Genomic DNA, 18,414 nt, shown 5'->3' on the forward strand with positions numbered 1-18,414 from the left:
TTTTCTGTGTCCCTACACACTTGCTGGGAAGAAAAGCCAGAGACATCCCAAGTTCCCCAGCTGGAACACCGCTCCTGCCAAAGCTAATAAGACTCTGAGTTGATTAAAGATGAGGTTTTGAGTCTTCAACTTGTACTCACTATTTCATTTTTTAACACTCCTACCCTAAACCATCCATGGACACTAACTTGCATTTTTATCTTGGGAAGTTTATTTCTATAGATTATAATGGCAGGGCAGAAGAGTTACCTAGATCACTCCACATCGATATTCCTTTACTTCATTCTCAAAATATCTAGCAATGAGGCTTTGAACAGCTTTAGGTCCTATTCAGTGATCTTATTATTAAAAAACTTCTCCTGATCTCCAACCAAATCTTCTTTATCACATACTCAGAAAATAATTTTTTGCCATTTTCCCATTGAATATGAAAAAATTTGATCACTTTCCTCCATATAAAAGCCACTTACATGTGTGTAGATGTACTATGCCCTACCTTCAGCCTTCTGGTTAGACTAAGGAAATCATGCCCCCCTCCCTTCCCCCTCCCCCCCCCCCCCCCCCCCCCCCGATTTTTCATACAGTTTTATGGGTGGTTTTTTAAGTTTATCACTTTTTCTTGCTCTTCTATGGATGTTGCAAATTTTGTCCACAAGAATTTTGGGATTGGGCTACATCATAGAGCTAATTATAATGTTAATTATGCCAAAATAATTGTCTCCATTTTCTCACATCAGCACAAGTCAGAATGGGAATCACTTTTTCTTTCATATTGTTAGCCTAAATTCAAGCAACGCCTATGCTTTCATTTCACATTAAAAAAAAAAAAAAGGCACAAGCATCTCTATCAATTACAAAATGGCATTGGTTTTGAGCTTAACTTACTCCATTTGAGATGATTAGATATAATTGTACAACAATTAAGGATTGACTGACATGCACCAGATGGAATAAATTGGATTCCAGAAGTAGCCAGGATAAAGTCCACATGATTAGACCCCATTCTGATATACAATATTTTGTTTAGCAAAGAGTATTAAGTTACCATTCCCACAGCATTTTACTAAAAGTAATTTATTAGTCCATTTTGTCCTTAAATAGAATAGATCATTAATTTTAACAGAGTTATAATTCTGTCCTCTGATTACAGAGCCATATAAAAGTTTAGTCTATAGTTCTGTCTTCAGTTTAATAAATTTGGTTGGGATCCCTAGAGGCTTTGAACTTCCATTGATAGAAGTAAATACTAGGAAAAAAAATGTGAAAAAGATTGGTTTATGAATTACCATATGCAGAATTTTCTTTGGCTTTAGAGGAAAGGTTAATGAAACTAGTGTCATCATAGCATCATAAAAACACCATAGAACAGTCTGGGTTGGAAGACACCTTGAAGATCATCTAGTTCCAACCCCCCTGCCATGGGCAGGGACACCCTCCACTAGACCAGGTTGCCCAAAGCCCCATCCAACCTGGCCTTGAACACTTCCAGGGAGGGGGCATCCTCAGCTTCTCTGGGCAACCTGTTCCCGTGCCTCACCACCCTCACAGTGAAGAATTTGTTCCTAACATCTAATCTAAATCTAGGCTTTTTCAGGTAAAAACGATTACGCCTCATCCTATCACTACACTCCTTAATAAAGAGTCCCTCTCCATTTTCCCGATAGGCCCCCTTCAGGTACTGGAAGGCTGCTATAAGGTCTCCCCGGAGCCTTCTCCAGGCTGAACAACCCCAACTCTCTCAGCCTGTCTTCATAGGAGAGGTGCTCCAGCCCTTTGATCATCTTTGTGGCCCTCCTCTGGACCCACTCCAACAGATCCATGTCATTCTCATGCTGGGGACCCCAGAGCTGGATGCAGTACTCCAAGTGGGGTCTCAGGAGAGCAGAGTAGAGGGGCAGAATCACCTCCCTCAATGAGCTGCCCACGCTTCTTGTGATGCATCCCAGGATACGGTTGGCTTTCTGGGCTGCAAGCACACATTGCTGGGTCATATTCACTTTTTCATGCACCAGTATCCTCAAGTCCTTCTCCTCAGGGCTGCTCTCAATCCACTCATCACTCAGACTGCATCCATGTTTGGGATTTCCCCAACCCAGCACTAAGTTCTCAAGTCACAGACATAAGAACTAGTAAATGAAAAACACAGACACATTTCATTTTTCATACAGGCAGTTTTTTCGGTTCACATTCACCTAAATTCAACACCTATGACTAAGGACCAGATAATAAATGTAAACAGTTTTAGAAGTAGTTTCCTACTGAATATATGAGTCTTTGTCATGCAAATCCTTGGCCAAAAGCAATACAAGAGACATAGTTGACAGATGGCTCAACCTTGCGAGCTAAACTTGAAATTATCCAGAATGAAGCAAAGTTTATGCTCAAGAAGCATGCCACAAAAAACCGGGTAGAATAAGCAGAAACATCATAGAAAAAGAGCTCATCAGCATTGCCCAGCCCCTAAGGTAAGGTATATCAAACAACAGGAAAGGAGTACATAGTATTGGAAGGCTCCTTTACTAGGAGTTCATTTAGTAGGTAAAGGCAGTAACACATGCAAACAAATGTCAGTGTAACCCAGAATAAAACAAGTAGTAGAAAAATGGTTTATCAAAAAGTATCAGTTGGCAGAGTGAATGACACACACAAATAAACACAGCTATTTTCACACTGGATCTGAAATACTGGAGGGATACAAATGATAGAAATATTAACAATGCACACTAAATAAATGGGGTCTCCTTTGTAGCCTAAGCAGTACATAAATGAACGTATTCTGGGGATGGAGGGCTGGCTTATACAAGTTAGAAGTTCTCTTGTATATATTTAAGAAGAACATACAGAACTTCAAAATAACAGCTACTGGTGTTGTATCAGGTAAGATACAATCAAACTTTATTTTCAAATGTGCTTTAGAGAAAATTTTTTTGCCTCTTATTGCCTCGAGATTTGTGTTTATGTCTATATGTTTAAAATTGTCTATACTCTCAAATTAGAACACATTTTCATTTCAAGACATAGAATAAGATCCAAACAACTAATGAGCTCGTGTATGGATGTAGCAATCTGTCATCCTGCAGTGGAGGATTAAAAGGTCATGTTATAATAGCAGCTTTGCTTCTCTCATACAGAGTGGTTAACACTAAAAATTATGCTTTCAATTTCATAAAAGTAGTAAACGAAAAATACACGTAAATTTCATTTTTCACACTGGCAGTTTTTTAACACTGTTAAAATTAGAAATGAAAAAAAAAATTAAAAAAACCTAAGTTACCACAAAAAAAACAAACAAAAAAAGAGTCGTATGGGTATATTTATTTTATTTCTGATCAAATACAATTTTTTAGCCCTGAACAGGCATTAAAATTTTATTTGCACATCTGTAACATAAGTGAGAGAGGAGCTTCACTTATACATTGTTTATAAAGTAGTTGTTAGAAAGGAAACCTTTACTCATTAGCTTTCTACTTACAACACCCAGCTGTGGAAGAGCCAGGTTTATTTCCCTTTCACAACCGCAACAACCTGAATCCATACCATCGTTTTCCCAGGAGATTGCCCTAATTACCATACCGTAGTTAATGGGGGGTGCTTTCAGAGAAAGCTCTTCTGTGAAGCTTTCTCTCTTTATATAAAATAATATGATATTAATTGGAGCAGAGACTGAAACCCAAGTGAATTCCTTGATGACAAGCCTACAGCCATAAATACAGTCTTCCAGTCCCCAGCTTACCCCTCCCCACCAGCTTCCTCCCCTTACGTTAACCAGTTTGGCCTTCCAGATTATTAAAACAAACTTTGGTGGGAATTTGGGTATGTATGAAATTGCCTTTTTTTTTTTTTTGCAAATTATTTTAAAACATGAAATGTGTTTTCATGTAAAATTATGGAGGCTTTCCATGTTACTCTTGCGAAGATACATCATACTTTTCTGAAAGAACAGAAAGGATATAGTCGCATGCATCATGTTTGACACTGGGAGGGTAGGTAGAAGAAGTTTTCATCATTCCTTATCAGGAAAAGTTTAAAGATCTTGGTGTGCTAGATCCATACTTTAAGCTAAATATCAAACTGTTCCTTTAAAAAGAAAATCAGTTTACCATGAAAATCTGAACATTATGCATTATAATTGAAAGAAAAATGTTTCAAAGTCTCACAGTGAAAAGCAGGTTTAAATTACCTACATTCTTATTCTCATTCAAATTTTCCATTAACTGTAGTGGAACTTCTTGGCAGAATTCAAACAGTGAATACTCAAAGATTTTCCTTTCTGCCACAAGAATAAGATCTGAGCAAAGTTTCAGCAGTGGGGGATTTCTATTAGGACATTTGAAAAGTCTGTCCACATTGTATACATACTCCATGTGAAGACATTGAGTTAAAATTACCATTTAATACTGCACCAAGTTATATTTTCTGATAGCATTCATGATTGAAGACCTAATTCACAGGACTCCAGGCAACACCTAATTCTGGTCAGAGCAAATATAAACATGATAGTGCTTAAAAACAAACAAACCAACAGAAATCAGGCAGCTGCCAGACAGCATGATAATTTTCCCTGATAGGATGTCAACAGAAGTTGACATTCGTTTCAGAAGCAAAACATTTATTTAAATGGAAAAACAGAACAATAGCAAGAAAAAAAGGTGAATATTCCCTGCCAAGATTTCAATGCTAAGAAAATAGCCATCCTTGAAAAGCTTCTGATGGTGTTTGATTTGCCAACCACACTAACGTACCTTGATAACAGCACCTTTCTGTCATGCCTGACAACATGTGAACATATTCATGAAAAGCAAATTTTTAAGCTAGCATGTTAGGTAAAATGTGGGTCCCGATTAACTCAGTGTCAAATACTCATCAATTTGTAAATACCCAGAATTTTATGCATACAGTGCAAAAAGACCTCAGTCTCTTGATGAACACATCATCGACAGCATAGTTTTCAGAAACATTATTAAATGGACCCCAAATTCCATGGTTTACTGAACAAAATTCCTGATTCTATCATTACTAGCTTGCTTCTGATATTGGTGCCTTTGGTGTAATCTATACAAGAACGGCTAACTTCCATGGAGATAATTTTGTGTTTATCATGTTGCTGAAAAACTACTTTTCAAATGCTGTAATTATAAACCACAAGATAAAAATTCCAGCCAAATTCGGAGATCAATTGAAGCATGTACTAATAAAAAGGATTTTTCTCAACTCCTGAGTAATATTTGTGCTACTATTTCTCTTTATTGTGATTTCTCACATATGTTAAGTAAGAAGACTTAAAAGTGAAACACAGTGGTAAAACTGGAAAATACAAGACTTTGATTCATACCTGCTGGTTTATAATCCCCTTACACTAACGATATGATCAGAACCCTCTGCAGTCAGTGGAAAGACAACTCAAATTTTCACAAACTCAGGGGTCAGACTAAAAATTTTCCTTCACTTCCTAGGCACTTAGATAAAAACACTAATTATCTATAAAAATATAATAGTCACTATAAAAACAGTCATCACCGAACTGATTGAAAAAATACAAACTCTATGGATAATGAAAATGAACTATTACTTTGGGCATTCATCACTTCCATGTGTTGCTTTTCTGTTCATCTAATAGATTTTTTAAGTCAGAACATACCAATACGATCATTTATTTTGGTCGTCTATGAATTGCACTAATTTCCTCATCGAGCTTCGGTGAGCTAGATCATATTTGGAGAAAAAATAAACTGTTGTAGCTTTTCATTATGGAATTTTATTACCAAAGGAATCTATCACTGAAAGCTTTAATTTTAATGGAATTTTTACTGAGTAAATTAAATTTTATTTCTTATTAAATCAGTTTCACCAGTTTTCTGTTTGTTGTCAGCCAAAAGCTAGGAGTTTTAATGCCGAAACCAAGAAAGCATGTAGCTCACAAATGTTCCCATCTGAACTGAGTGGGGTTCACAATTCTCCGAAAGCATTTTGTGAATTGACAGTGATGTAGTTCATATCACTAAATTTACAACCAATAATGGGGACATTTATTCTATTAACAATACCAGGATCAGCATGTGCTATGGGCATAGTGTGCCTGGAATCACTTAAGTATGAATGTGGTGAACAAAAATCAATATCATCTATGCCCAACAGGAGGATAAAAAACCAGCAGACTTTGTATGGAACTCACTGTAGACACAATGTTAAATATAACCTATGCTAACATAAGTGATACCATGTACGAAAGCAACGTGTATCTCGATACTTCCAGCAAACAGTTCTCCTCTAATCAGAGGTTTGAATAAGGAATCAGTGACCTGCTGCACTGAGTGTCATGTAAAGGAAAGTTTTATTCAGATGCAGAAAAAGTCACCCTTTGCCATTTGTTCTTATTTATAAAAAAATAACATTCTCACCATGAGAACAATTTGCTCAACAAGTTATTACATTAACCATCTTAGTAATTTTCTTTAGCTGCTTTCAAAGCAGTCTCGGAAATTCAGATACACTTTTCATACACACTTGAAAATTCAACCAAAATGACGTTGTCTGGTTTTCAACAATCAAGCAAAAAGAATCTCAAATTTTTCACTGAATAATCTTCCCCCTGCTCCCCCAATGGTACTTCAGAAGGCAAGTGTAATTCAGATTCATTGCATTTATGTACTTCCCACCCGTGACTATTTACTATCAGCGACAAGTTCAAATACTGGAGTTCTTGTCAGAGGCGAACTCTGAAGATCAAATTGTATGTTCAAACAACCACATTTTTCCTCTATGGTTCCAGCCTTTCAAAATCTGAGAGTCCTGCTGTTAAAACACCCTCCCGTAAACCTGAAGAAGGATAAGTGACCTACCTTAGAAAGTCCGCCTACTTCCAAATAGAAGCAGATAATGAAAACATTCCAGGTGACCCACAGGGCAGTCCACACCGTGTACTAAACAGAAAGCCGGATGAAAGCAAAAAGACAGAAAAATAAAATGTGAAGATGAAAGGACTTTATACTGAGCAGATCAATAATAAATAAAACCCCCTGATATCAATAAGCGCTGTTCTTCTGGGAACAGCCAAGTGCAGAGAGTTCAGAAAAGGAGTTCTCCCTGTAGAAGCCCCATAAGAACCATAGGAAATTACAAATCCAATATTCGTTGCTGGTCTAAATACATACCAATAAAACAGATTTATTCTTTACAGTTTTACACTATCCTACTGATGCCAATTAAGTCCAAAATGCTGACTTAAACACTGGTTTTGGGGCAACTGTGAGTCATTCGTAAATCATGATTTAGCTCTGTTATGGGAGATGGCAGAAGATTACAATAATTTAAATAAGAAAATGTTATTAATATACTATTTAAATATTATGAAGAATGACACAAGAAAAAAAACCACCAAATAAAACAGAAGATCTATTGATCTGGTAATTTGGATTTTTTTTTTTTTTTTAAACAAATAGGTAAAGGATAAATCTGATCTCTAAAGAGTCTTTCAGTAAAAGCTATTTTAATTACATTAAAAGCAGCTCACTACTTCTCCAGTCCTTGTGGCCACAAATCCAAACTCACAATGGACCCTTAACATGTGAACGTACCTGTATCTCTTCTGGGTTCTCCAGTGTCCTACCCTAGTGCAAGACTGAACTCATACTACACCCACAGCATGAATAGGAGATTAATTTGTCTACCTTAAATCACCTTTTGCATTCTAATTGTCAACATAATTGACAAGCGCTATTTCCTTACGACTGTAAACCATGCCCAATTACCTCTCCAAGCAGTACACCTCAGAAGCATTTCTGGCTGGCTGGCTAAGCGCACACGCAGCCTCGCTGGAGCTACACCCACCTGACAAACGCAATGAGCAGCACCACGGCCACTTTACATTTACGTGCTTGCAACCTTCACAACGGAGAACTGCTGCTAAGTGCCTTTGCAAGTCTAATTAGCTATGACTAGGTGAGGCTAATATGCTATTGTTTTGCTTCAATATACTCAGTAAAGCTCAACACATTTACAATATGCTGGATACCAGTTCCATCGCATGGGTGCTGTCACCTTGGCGTTCTTGGGCAGTTTTGCGTTATGTTTCCCTCTTCCTTCCCCTCCCTGTGATGTATAATGAAAGGTTCAGGTGAAGAGGGTTGAGTTTTTCCCCACTTTGATTACCTCCACATGCATACAGTCGCTTCTGTACACCAAACAGGTTAATTGCTTTAATTTCATTCCTTATGAGGTACTGAGGCAGTTTGGAGATGGCTATGGCATAAGAAGTAGGTCATTAATAAACAAAATGAGAGTAACCCTCCTGGGCCGTTTCCTCTGGCAGTGTGGCAACTGAAGGCTGGGTTGTTATAAAATAGACAAAGCTGTTGTAGTCTATGAACAGTATAAGGTCTGTACTACTAATAGGATTAACTTAAAAGAGGATATCACATTTTACCATGTTTGCTGACTCTGTAGCAACTCATCATAAGCTCCTGATTTTCCATCGTATGTCTTCAGAACATTAGGTGCAGAGCGTTCAAAATTAATGAACACTTAATACAAGCCCAGCTGCTCATAAAGAGCAGATTTCAGAATATTCAGGAGAAATCCCCTTTTTAAGAAAGAATTTTTATCTGTCCATGAATGAAATCTATCATCAAACAACAGGAAACCTACTTCATCTGCCAGGCCAAGCCAAATCTGTTAATGCCCTCATTCTGTCCCATGGGCACCAATGACAATTCTGAACCATGCAGGCAAAAAACTGTCGGAAAGTGCTTTCCCAGGCCAAGCTAGGCTGTTTTACACAGTCAGGACCTGTTCAGTCCCTTATCTGCTGTGACAATTACTGAAAGGCAAGTGCAAGTGCAAAGCAGGCGTGCACCTTGAAACCCAGCTGCTCTGTAAGGGAGAGGCTCTTCCTGACTCTTACTGAACTGCAGGAACATAAATTTAGGCTCCGTTTTCTTTAAGAACATAATAATTAGGTGTTCAGTAATTAGTACTTCATAATTTTTAAAAGTAAGACAGTTATTCTCCACATTTGAAAACACATTTTTTTTGGTTGTGCAAGTAACAGATTTTTTCCTTGTACAGTGTCGTAGGTACTTAAGGAAGACTTCATTAAAAGAAAAGTTTTGAGACTGTGAAAGCAAGAAAGCAAAATTAAGAAATGTCAGGATTCTGGTTATATTTGCCATCTTAATTTTTCCCTTTTGTGGATGTGCAATAGAATGAAAACATTACTTAAATCATCGTAGGTATATTTTTATTTTAAAAGACCCTACCTTACTCAATATATTTTATGAACAGCTAATTCAATACTTCATTTCTCTTTGTCACCCAGACCCTGCTCTGAGGACAGAATATTAATTTCCTCATGAGGTTTTCTAAAATGCTCATAGCTGTAATGTGTGAGAGCTGCACAAACATTAACTAATTTATTTTATAAGAGAATGATACAGCTCTCAGAATGCAAATGATGTTCTGATACATGCAGAGATTACATTCAGAAGTATTCATACATTATAGGCATCCAACCTGAGATGCTGAAGGTGTTCGTTTTTCAGAACACTTGGGGTTATACAGCACTCTGTAAGTTCAGTGTTCAGCTCCCTGTGGCTGAGCACTCAGCACTTGTGCAAATCAGACCAGAAGGTCTCAAGACAAGAACTCAGGACACAAGGGAAAAACAAAACACATGAGATGTTTGGTTTAAGAAGTGACTCGTTTTGTGTCAAAAAAGGTTTTGGTAGTTGAGAGCAGGGATAAAACTCAGCTACCCAGCGCAGCCTTCACAGCAAAAGCAGTCCTTCTATTCTTGCTGTCACATACCTCATTCTTGCCATATCTTCTGTTTTCTGCAAAGCAAGTTTCTATTCTATAGCTATTATTACCAGAAAATCCCCAAATGTCCGTCCTTTCTATCGCAATTGAGTTGCCTCTGGAAAAAAATTGGTATGCAACCATGCAGTTCAAAACTGCAAATACATAAAAGGATCACATTCAGATTGCACAGGAAAGCTTTAATAGCAGCTTTTCTTAATTTTTGAGTGTTTCTTCCTGAAAAACTTGTAACACTTTCCGAACATTATATGTGTAAGTTGATATGTATATGCCTTCAAGATTTTAAAACAAAAGAAAGTAACAATATTTCACTATGTGGCATCACAATAACAACTGCTTGGGTCACTATGTAGGCTTAATTTTTAGATCCATTACGAAGACCTCTCCTTTGAGCTAGCAAGAAACTGCCTACAGCCCTGGGTTGTTGTCCTTTGCATGGAGGAACAACAGGCAGGGGAAGGTGTCGCGCACACTGGCAGACATTTGCTGTCAGAGGAGTGGTTAGGGTCTGAAACATGAGGTCCACACAGAGTTCATTTCCCTTTCAAGGCACTTCACCTAATGTGTTTCATGACCTGACCTGCCGTTCAACCATTGCCACTCATGTCCTGAAGACTACCCTGACCATCCTACTGTCTCTGCTCACTCCCCCCCGCCAGAAAGAAGAACTTTCTGCCCCAGTTCTTCAGCCAGCTACACTCAGTGTCCCCTGGGTCAGCTGGTTTAATGCTCAACATCAAAACCTTGCTACATCTGGCATGAAGAAGGAATTTTCCACACACAGGTTGAATCAATAAGAAGAGTTGTGAGTTTTTTATTTTATAGTCCATATGATGCATTACTTAAAAATCACCCAAACATCTTCACCTAAGAGATCCCTTCTGCTGGAAGGACCTAGGACACTGGTGATAATCTTTGCTGATTTCTCCCCTTGATGCACTGTATACTTTCTTGCTTTTGGTGTTTTGCACTAAGGATTGTATACTATGTGAGGAAGCATTTGGAGTCTTACAGAATCAAAGAATCACAGAATGGTTTAGGTTGGAATGGACCTTTAGAGATCATCTAGTCCAACCCTCTTGCAATGAGCAGGGCCATCTTCAACCAGATCAGGTTGCTCAGAGCCCCATCCAACCTGACCTTGAACGCTTCCAATGACGGGACATCTACAACATCTCTGGGCAAACCGTTAAACCTTACAATTTATGTGGAGGGAGTACTCTCTAAACCTGAGAGGTTAAATGTCTATTAAATTGTTGTCCAACCCAGCAGGTTCCTTTCAGATCCCCTTTCTTAATGCCAGCCTCTCTATAATAGTGATATTTCCATAACTCTTTTGACTCTACAGGTCATATTGAAATCAATGCAGAGATACCTTTCATATAGCAGTGAAATACAACCACCATTTCTAGAGTTAAATCACTGGTATTAGATGGACATAACGTCACAAAAAGAAAGGCTTAAGGAAGAATGTGAAGAATGGCTTCGTAAACTGAAGAGAGAAAAGGGAAATTTATAATTTTGAATATTACAAGGATTGCAGGATAAGTTTAGTTTTAATGAATAAACAATCATCTCAAGCGTATATTTAATCTGAAATACAGCACCTCCTCTGACAGTGTCTTGGCACTAGGGGAAATGAATGTTGGCTCAGGGATACTTCAAGGGAAAGGCAGCAACCACTGAGTCATCAGGTCGTCTTCCTGTAATACCTGGCTGTGCCTCAGAGGCATCAGTACTTACAGAGCCCTACTTAGTCATATTTGTGAAAGATGACAAGGAAAGTGGCATAAATCAACATGATGGAACAGTAACAACTCAGGACTTAGCAGAAAAGATATTCAAGGAGTAATTTTGGATGCCTAAATATTTCATACGTGTTTTGAAACTGCAAGAGTGTTTGTATAGCATTAGCTTGAATACTGTGTAAAGTATCCTGTATAGACTCTCTTCTGCTTTTTTTTTTTTTTTTTTAAGAAACTGTCTCCTGGCTTTTGAGGAGAGATGTTTCATATTATTTAATAGAATAAATTAAGGCAAGCAAAGCAGAGATTTCCACCTTATATTCCCCCTATTTAAGGGGTGTATTATTTCCATCTCTCGCTGTTCATTAATACATTTATGTTCAGCTTTGGGCCAAGTTTGTGCAACCTTAGCTGTATGAGTCATTGTTCAGAAGGCTTTTGAAGTCCTATATCAGAAGAGGGGAAAAAATCCCCAACTTTAACAAGTATCCTGTCATCATCTTTAATCAATTTTAACAAACTGAAAATCTTGCTGGTGATGGCAAGTTCTATCAAGAAAGCAAAAGCATGCACAGGGAAATGTGCTCTGGAGCTGCATGACAGGTGTGTTACATCGTAGTTAGAACTAAAATTTAGGGTTTTTTTCTTCTTTGCAAATGTTTGTGTAAGTTTCAAATGAACTAATGTGGGAAAATTAGGAATCAGCTCTGCACTTTTATGTCCCCTGGGAACTTCACACTGATTTAATTCAGCCACAAAATATTCAAGTACTGAAAATAGCACATCTGCTTAGTGATAGGACAAACTGTTCAGAAAAATTGATCTAAATTACTGATACAAACCCTATTAAAAATAATTATTGTATTTAAAATAATTAGGACATTTGGTGTTAATGCTGTTGCTGCCCCTCTCTGAGTGTGTGTTTTCTAAGCTCTGAGGACTCAGAATTTTACCTATGAGCAAGTGAAATTTCAGATTTATTTCAGACTCACCATCCTTATAGTCCTGTGTGTGAAGGACCAGAGACAGAGAACATGAGCCACTACCTTTATCTATTCGGAATGACACCCTCTCAGAGGGTGGGACATTTTTTTGGTAGAAAGCTCTCAGATCAAATTTTATATCACTCAAACTATGAAGCAAAACTAATTTCTTTATTCAGATTTTTAATGGCTATGCTTATGCTGCTGTCAAAGAAATAACTGCAGCTTATGTAGCCATTAAATGCTAGTGATAAACTAGCTACCCTGGGTTCAATGGCACTGGAAGAGTTAGAAGCATCCAACTGCTTCTCTGTTTATCCAGCTACTGTCACAGCCCTCACTGAGCTCCTTGGCTCTAGGTACCTGCACCAAAAGCCTGATCAGTTGTGTTTGCAGAACTAGTCTCATATTTGACTGCAGTATAGATGTGCAAAGTGAAAGCTTTTGTGTAACTTCTCTTGTCAGGGAAAACTTCAGGCACAGGCTTCATTGCACAGAAGACAGATTAAAGACATTCTCTTGAGGTCAAACCAAGGATTTTAGAGCTGGTCAGCTTAAGTCAAGATCCTTACCAGAGTATGACAGAATATCATGGGGACAATTTGTGCCCATGTGTGCCAGATCAATTTTGTGTAGGTAGTTTACAGAAGTAAACTGTTTTATCTGACATGATTCTCTCTTTAATTCATTTTTTTTTATATATTCTGATGAGATCATCTGCACTAGCAAAGCTGATTTCCAGGGAAGTCTTAAGGAAAAGACAATGGATATTCAACATACTTTTCTTGAAGTATTTGGTTACTTTTCCAGTTAAACTGGATTTAGCTTAATCTAAGCCAGCAGATTCAGCAATCTGAGTACATAAAAGCATGACTCAACATATTTCTTTTGCCAAAGCCACAGCACCAAATTCTCACTCTAATGTGAGACACCAACCACTAATATATCCAGGGACTTAGGTGTGGCTGAAGGTACACCTATGGACTTGGAAGCCCATGAAGCTTCTCAATGAATTTGGAACCCAATTCACTACTCAGAGCACAGGTAGGAATTTTTCAGTACTACTGAAATTCAGGACCCTACTGAAGATTTGGATTGAACAGACTTTATATTTGAAGCCAGCAGTAAAATTTTACTGCTGTAACAGGTAGGCTGTGTTTTTAAAGGGTTTCAGAAGCAGGGGAGTGGTCCGTAGCCTTCTTTGGGAGAGATGCCTTTGCCTTTTTGCCTTAGTGAAGACAGCCTGGAGCTGGCACTGGTAGTGGTCTTTGCTGTCTGTACCGCAGACTCCTCTAGGGTTTCTGAGGACAGCTGGCAAAGTCTAGCTGCAGCTGGGACAGCCATAGGAAGCACATCTTCTGGGAAACATGTGTTAGGTATAGCTGGAAGATCATCAGGCTACACCAGCTTAACGTGCGCTTATGCTGGCTTGAAGTATTCACTGAATTCAGCCTGAGGGTGAAGCTAGACAAGAGGCTGAACTGACAAGTTTGTAGCTAGCAACAAGGGAAGTCTTGCATCTCCTCCTTTCCCCTCTGCCTCTGCACTGCTGATGACGACTGCGCGGTCCCAATCCCTTACACTGGCCCTGGCACCTGTTGTGAACCTCACAGACTGGATTCAGCTCACCATTCTAGCAAAAAACTCTCCACTTGTAGCTAGGTTGGTTTTCTGATGGCTTAGGAGTGGAACTGGCTTACTGAAGGATCCAGTTAACTCCTGCCAGAATTTGTGGAGAGGGTTTGGAGAAGTATTCAGCCAGGGAGAAGAACAGTGGGAACAGGGACACATGCAAGCTACCCCCTTCTGCTGATGTTGAACTGTGAGGCTAGTTCCAGACAATTTGTGTACTTTCACCCTTCAGACTTCAGAATTCAGCTCAAATTATTCCTACTTCACTGGGAACCTTGTGTTAGTAAGGATAGAAGTTGTTCTAAAGTCTTGATCTTCCCAAGTAGCAAGTATTTGCACCTACTATAGCTTGAGCTCTTAAATATATGCTTAAAGTTAAATTAGAATTTGAGTTCAGTTAAATCTGAGGATAAAGTATCTTGTTGAGGAGTTTCTTTCTTTAATTACGAGTTTTCTACCTCTACTTTAAAACAACTTTAATATAGTCTAAAATGTTCATTTACACTGGAAAAGATACAGAAACAATCAACATCTGTTGTGTTTCATTTGGAAACTAAAGCAGAGCTTCCACCACTGAACAGCAGTGCTGAACCTGAGGGGCAAGAGATTTTGTGGCGTTGCACTTCAGACAGGAATTTCCTACATAATTTTATAGTTGTTTACCCTCACTTGCTTCCCATATCTTATGTATAAAATGGAAAACACGAAGCAGAAAGGTGAGTCATCGATATATGGATGTATATACACTACTGCCCAGTTCTCCAACCACAGGTAATAGATAAAAGTGCTATTATTTACATCAATCCATTTTCAATTACTTATAGTCTGCTTGTGAAGCTTAGCTAATGTGAGTATAAAGAACCCTGAGTGCACTTTTTATTCACTTTTTCTTTTAAGACATGACAGAGAATTACAGGATTACAGGCTTGACTAGATAAGATGAAGCTTTTTAAGTATTTGTTTAATGAGTTTTCCCCAGCAGACATTTATTTCACTCTTTTGTGAGGAAAAAAAAATAACTTTGGTCTCTTAAAATCCATTACTGACAACACAACTGAAATGTTCCAGATATATCGACACTGCCAGGTAAATACATAATATTCATCCATTCAGGAGAGACTGTGGGGGAGGAAAAGGGATATTTTTTTGTTGGCCTTTTCCTTCACAGATCTGAAAGTTTGTGTTTGGTTTTTGGTTGATTTTGGTGGGTTTTTTTGGTTTGTTTTTTTTTTTTTTTTTTATTCCTGTCTATGTTAAGAACATGGGAAAAAACCTGAAGCCTGAAGTTAAAAGCATCAAAGACAATTTACAACAATTTAGGATCAAGGCCATAAATACAGGTCTTGGCAAAGTTAGATGTAAGTGAGAAGGAGATTTCTTTGGAACCCATGAGTCACAGGACCAAAGGAATTTCTACAATCCTTGCTTCTCCCTGTTTAAGAGGAAGATGTAGCTAAATATAACTTGACCATTACATTTTTTTTTTTTTAAATGGCCATTGATTCTGCTTGTCTATTGCAAAGAGAACAACAATTTGTATTTCTTTTCTTTGTTTATGCATTGCCTAATTGTAGATGTTTCCAGGACCCATCTAGGTATTTCATTCTTCAAAGTATCTTACTAAGAACTTGTATCAGGGCCATAATTTTGGCAGCACTTTCTCTAGTTTACCCATTCTTGATAGCTTCCAAAATCTCAGAAATGCTACTCAGTAGTCCTAAATTTGAAAAAAGACATGGAGACCTCTAAAGTTTCTACAGAAATACCCTCTGGCATTTTGAAACCATGAAAATTTTGCATTGTAATATGACAGGTTTTAAAACCAATTAAAAAAAAAAAAAAAAAAAAAGAGAGAGACTTACCACGACTATATATCGAGGCCTAAACTGGATGGTTCCAAACAAACCCAAAATGACAACTATTATTTGTAGGAAATTGCCAAGGATAGGAGCCCATTGGAAACCAAGGAAGTCAAAGATCTGTCTCTCTAATGCTGCCAGCTGTAAGAAAACACATAAACAGAACATCCACTTTTTAATTATGGCTGAGACAGACAAGTGACATTTTGTTATTTGCACCAGGCTTCACCAAAGTACAGCAAAATTCTAAAACTAGGGTTCCTGGGTGTAGCCTTTGTCAGCATTGTCAGCACACTGGTATCTGAAGATAGCTACTGGTCAACATACAGATCTAATGAAAAAGCACTTGGAAAAAATGTTAAGAAAATATTTGTAAAATCCTCATATAATACAAAAATACCTCTACAAACCAAATGCAGATGAGTTTTATTTTATTCTTGTATGCTGGAAACTCTAAGACTTGACAATATTTATTTAAATACAAAATTTATCTTAAACAGAAGCTCACCTAGATTGAGCAAAGCCATATGAACCTTGCTGCTGTTACTGAAATATCATCATGCTCCCTCCCTTCCCCATGTCTTTGTTTTTTTTAGATTTACTTTCAACTAGACTTGACTTGACTCCTTAATCTAGTCCTAAAGCAGGGAGATTTGAGCCAAAAACAGCAGAGGAGGCTCAGAGGAGTCCCAGATGTTGTTATTGGGTACGTTCCTGGGATTTCCTTAATGCAGGAATTAAGGAAGACTGTTGGGACCTCCTCACTATCTGAGTCACAGAGGTAGGCTCAGGGCGTGAAAGGCTGTAGAAAATGTTGGAAGACCTTGGAGTAAGTTGCTTCAAAACCAACAGTCAAATGAGCTATCTGCACTCTGCCAAAAGCTGCTAAGTTACTTTGAGCAACTGCAAATCAGAAAGACACGGTGGCAGCCTAATGACTGTGTTCCCACTGGGATGGATTTAGTTGGGTGTGGAAATGAAGGAAGCTAAGAAGCATCAACATTCATCCTTGCAACAGCATGTGGTTCTTAGGTAATTCTGCATTTCTGAATGTTAAGCAAAAAAAAAAAAAAAAATTCTTCTGCAAACACAATCCAGACTATTGTTCTAAAGATACTAAAATCAACTTGCTCAGCAGCACATTTCTTAAAGTTTAAACTTGCTTCAATATTTTTCCAGCCATAGCAAGACATTTTTGAGCAGCTAAACAGAACCCTACTGAGAAACAACTGAGTTTCTGTGCTTGATAGAATTTATTACACATCTACTTGATTTTACTATGTTGTTACAAACCCTAAAATTTACTGAAATATGCACTTAAAATATTTATAACTGAGACAGATGGAGTAAGCATGGCCCTATGAATACCAACCAAAGTATTATCATATGTGGGTATTTCATTTTACACATAATGGCCAGTTTCAATCCTCACCTACAAGACAGGGCTAGGTGTCACTGAGAGCAGAATTCATCTTTTCTGTACAAAAATAATCCCTTACACCAGTCATGACAACTACATTCTCTATGCTGAGGTTAATAAATATGTTTACATAAATCTAAACAATTAAATGAACAAAGGTTGAATCATCAACTTGGTGCAGCTCCTCTGCAATCAGTGAAGTTACATTGACATTTATCAGCTAAACATCTGTCCCAGTTTATTTAAATGAAAAATTATCATACAGCAGACAATGTTAAAATGATATTATCCTCTTGGACATATAACATGTTCATATCTTAACAGAAATTATCTTATTCTTTTCATGCTGTAGGTAAAGGAGAATCTCAGAAGGAACTCGACTCCCATGTGAGTGAAGCTGTTGGCTCATGTGGCATTAGCTATCTACCTTGCTTTTGTCACACTCTGCCCTCCCTTCTTTTAACTCATTGTCCATCTGGATACTAGATATGGAAAAGAATTACAGAAGTTAATGACCAAATCCAGAAAATTACATATTTACATGGACCTCAGATGGAATTTCAGTGCCTAATGCTGTGGTTGTCACTCTCCTGGAAGTATGTGGGCATCCTAACTGGTACACAACAACAATGACCTTGATGTCACTCTCATAATGTCTTCACCTTGTAGTAGACTCACAAGCATCACAATAATGGCCTAGTTGAAACTTCACTAGGGACACTTCAGAACCACTTGCTTTTTCTACCACTCTCTAATGCACTCCCTCAGGCAATTCAGGTGACCTCACCTTTGGGAATACCCCTGCCTGTAGCTTCCCTAAACCACAGGATACATCACACAGTACAGTACAAGTGTGCCCCCAATTCAGTATGTGAGATGAAAGAGAGTTTCAAAAACTCTTTGGCACAGGCAGAACTCACAGTTTATGGTATTAGCAACAACACGCCAAGAGTCCTGTTCTG

General features: G+C 38.0%; 1 protein-coding gene across 2 annotated transcripts in view; it reads right to left on the bottom strand.

The window, feature by feature from the left end:
• Window positions 1-18,414, bottom strand: part of NKAIN3 (sodium/potassium transporting ATPase interacting 3) — a 374,474-nt gene that overhangs the window by 177,907 nt on the left and 178,153 nt on the right. For both annotated transcript variants that reach the window (XM_075744019.1, XM_075744020.1), the window contains exons 2-3: window positions 16,036-16,173; window positions 6,840-6,920 (exon numbers count right to left, since the gene is read on the bottom strand). In XM_075744019.1, coding sequence (XP_075600134.1) covers window positions 6,840-6,920; window positions 16,036-16,173 — 219 coding nt within the window. The remainder of the gene's footprint in view (window positions 1-6,839; window positions 6,921-16,035; window positions 16,174-18,414) is intronic.

The sequence above is a fragment of the Balearica regulorum genome, chromosome 2, assembly GCF_011004875.1.
Source record: "Balearica regulorum gibbericeps isolate bBalReg1 chromosome 2, bBalReg1.pri, whole genome shotgun sequence".
Lineage (NCBI taxonomy): Eukaryota > Metazoa > Chordata > Aves > Gruiformes > Gruidae > Balearica > Balearica regulorum.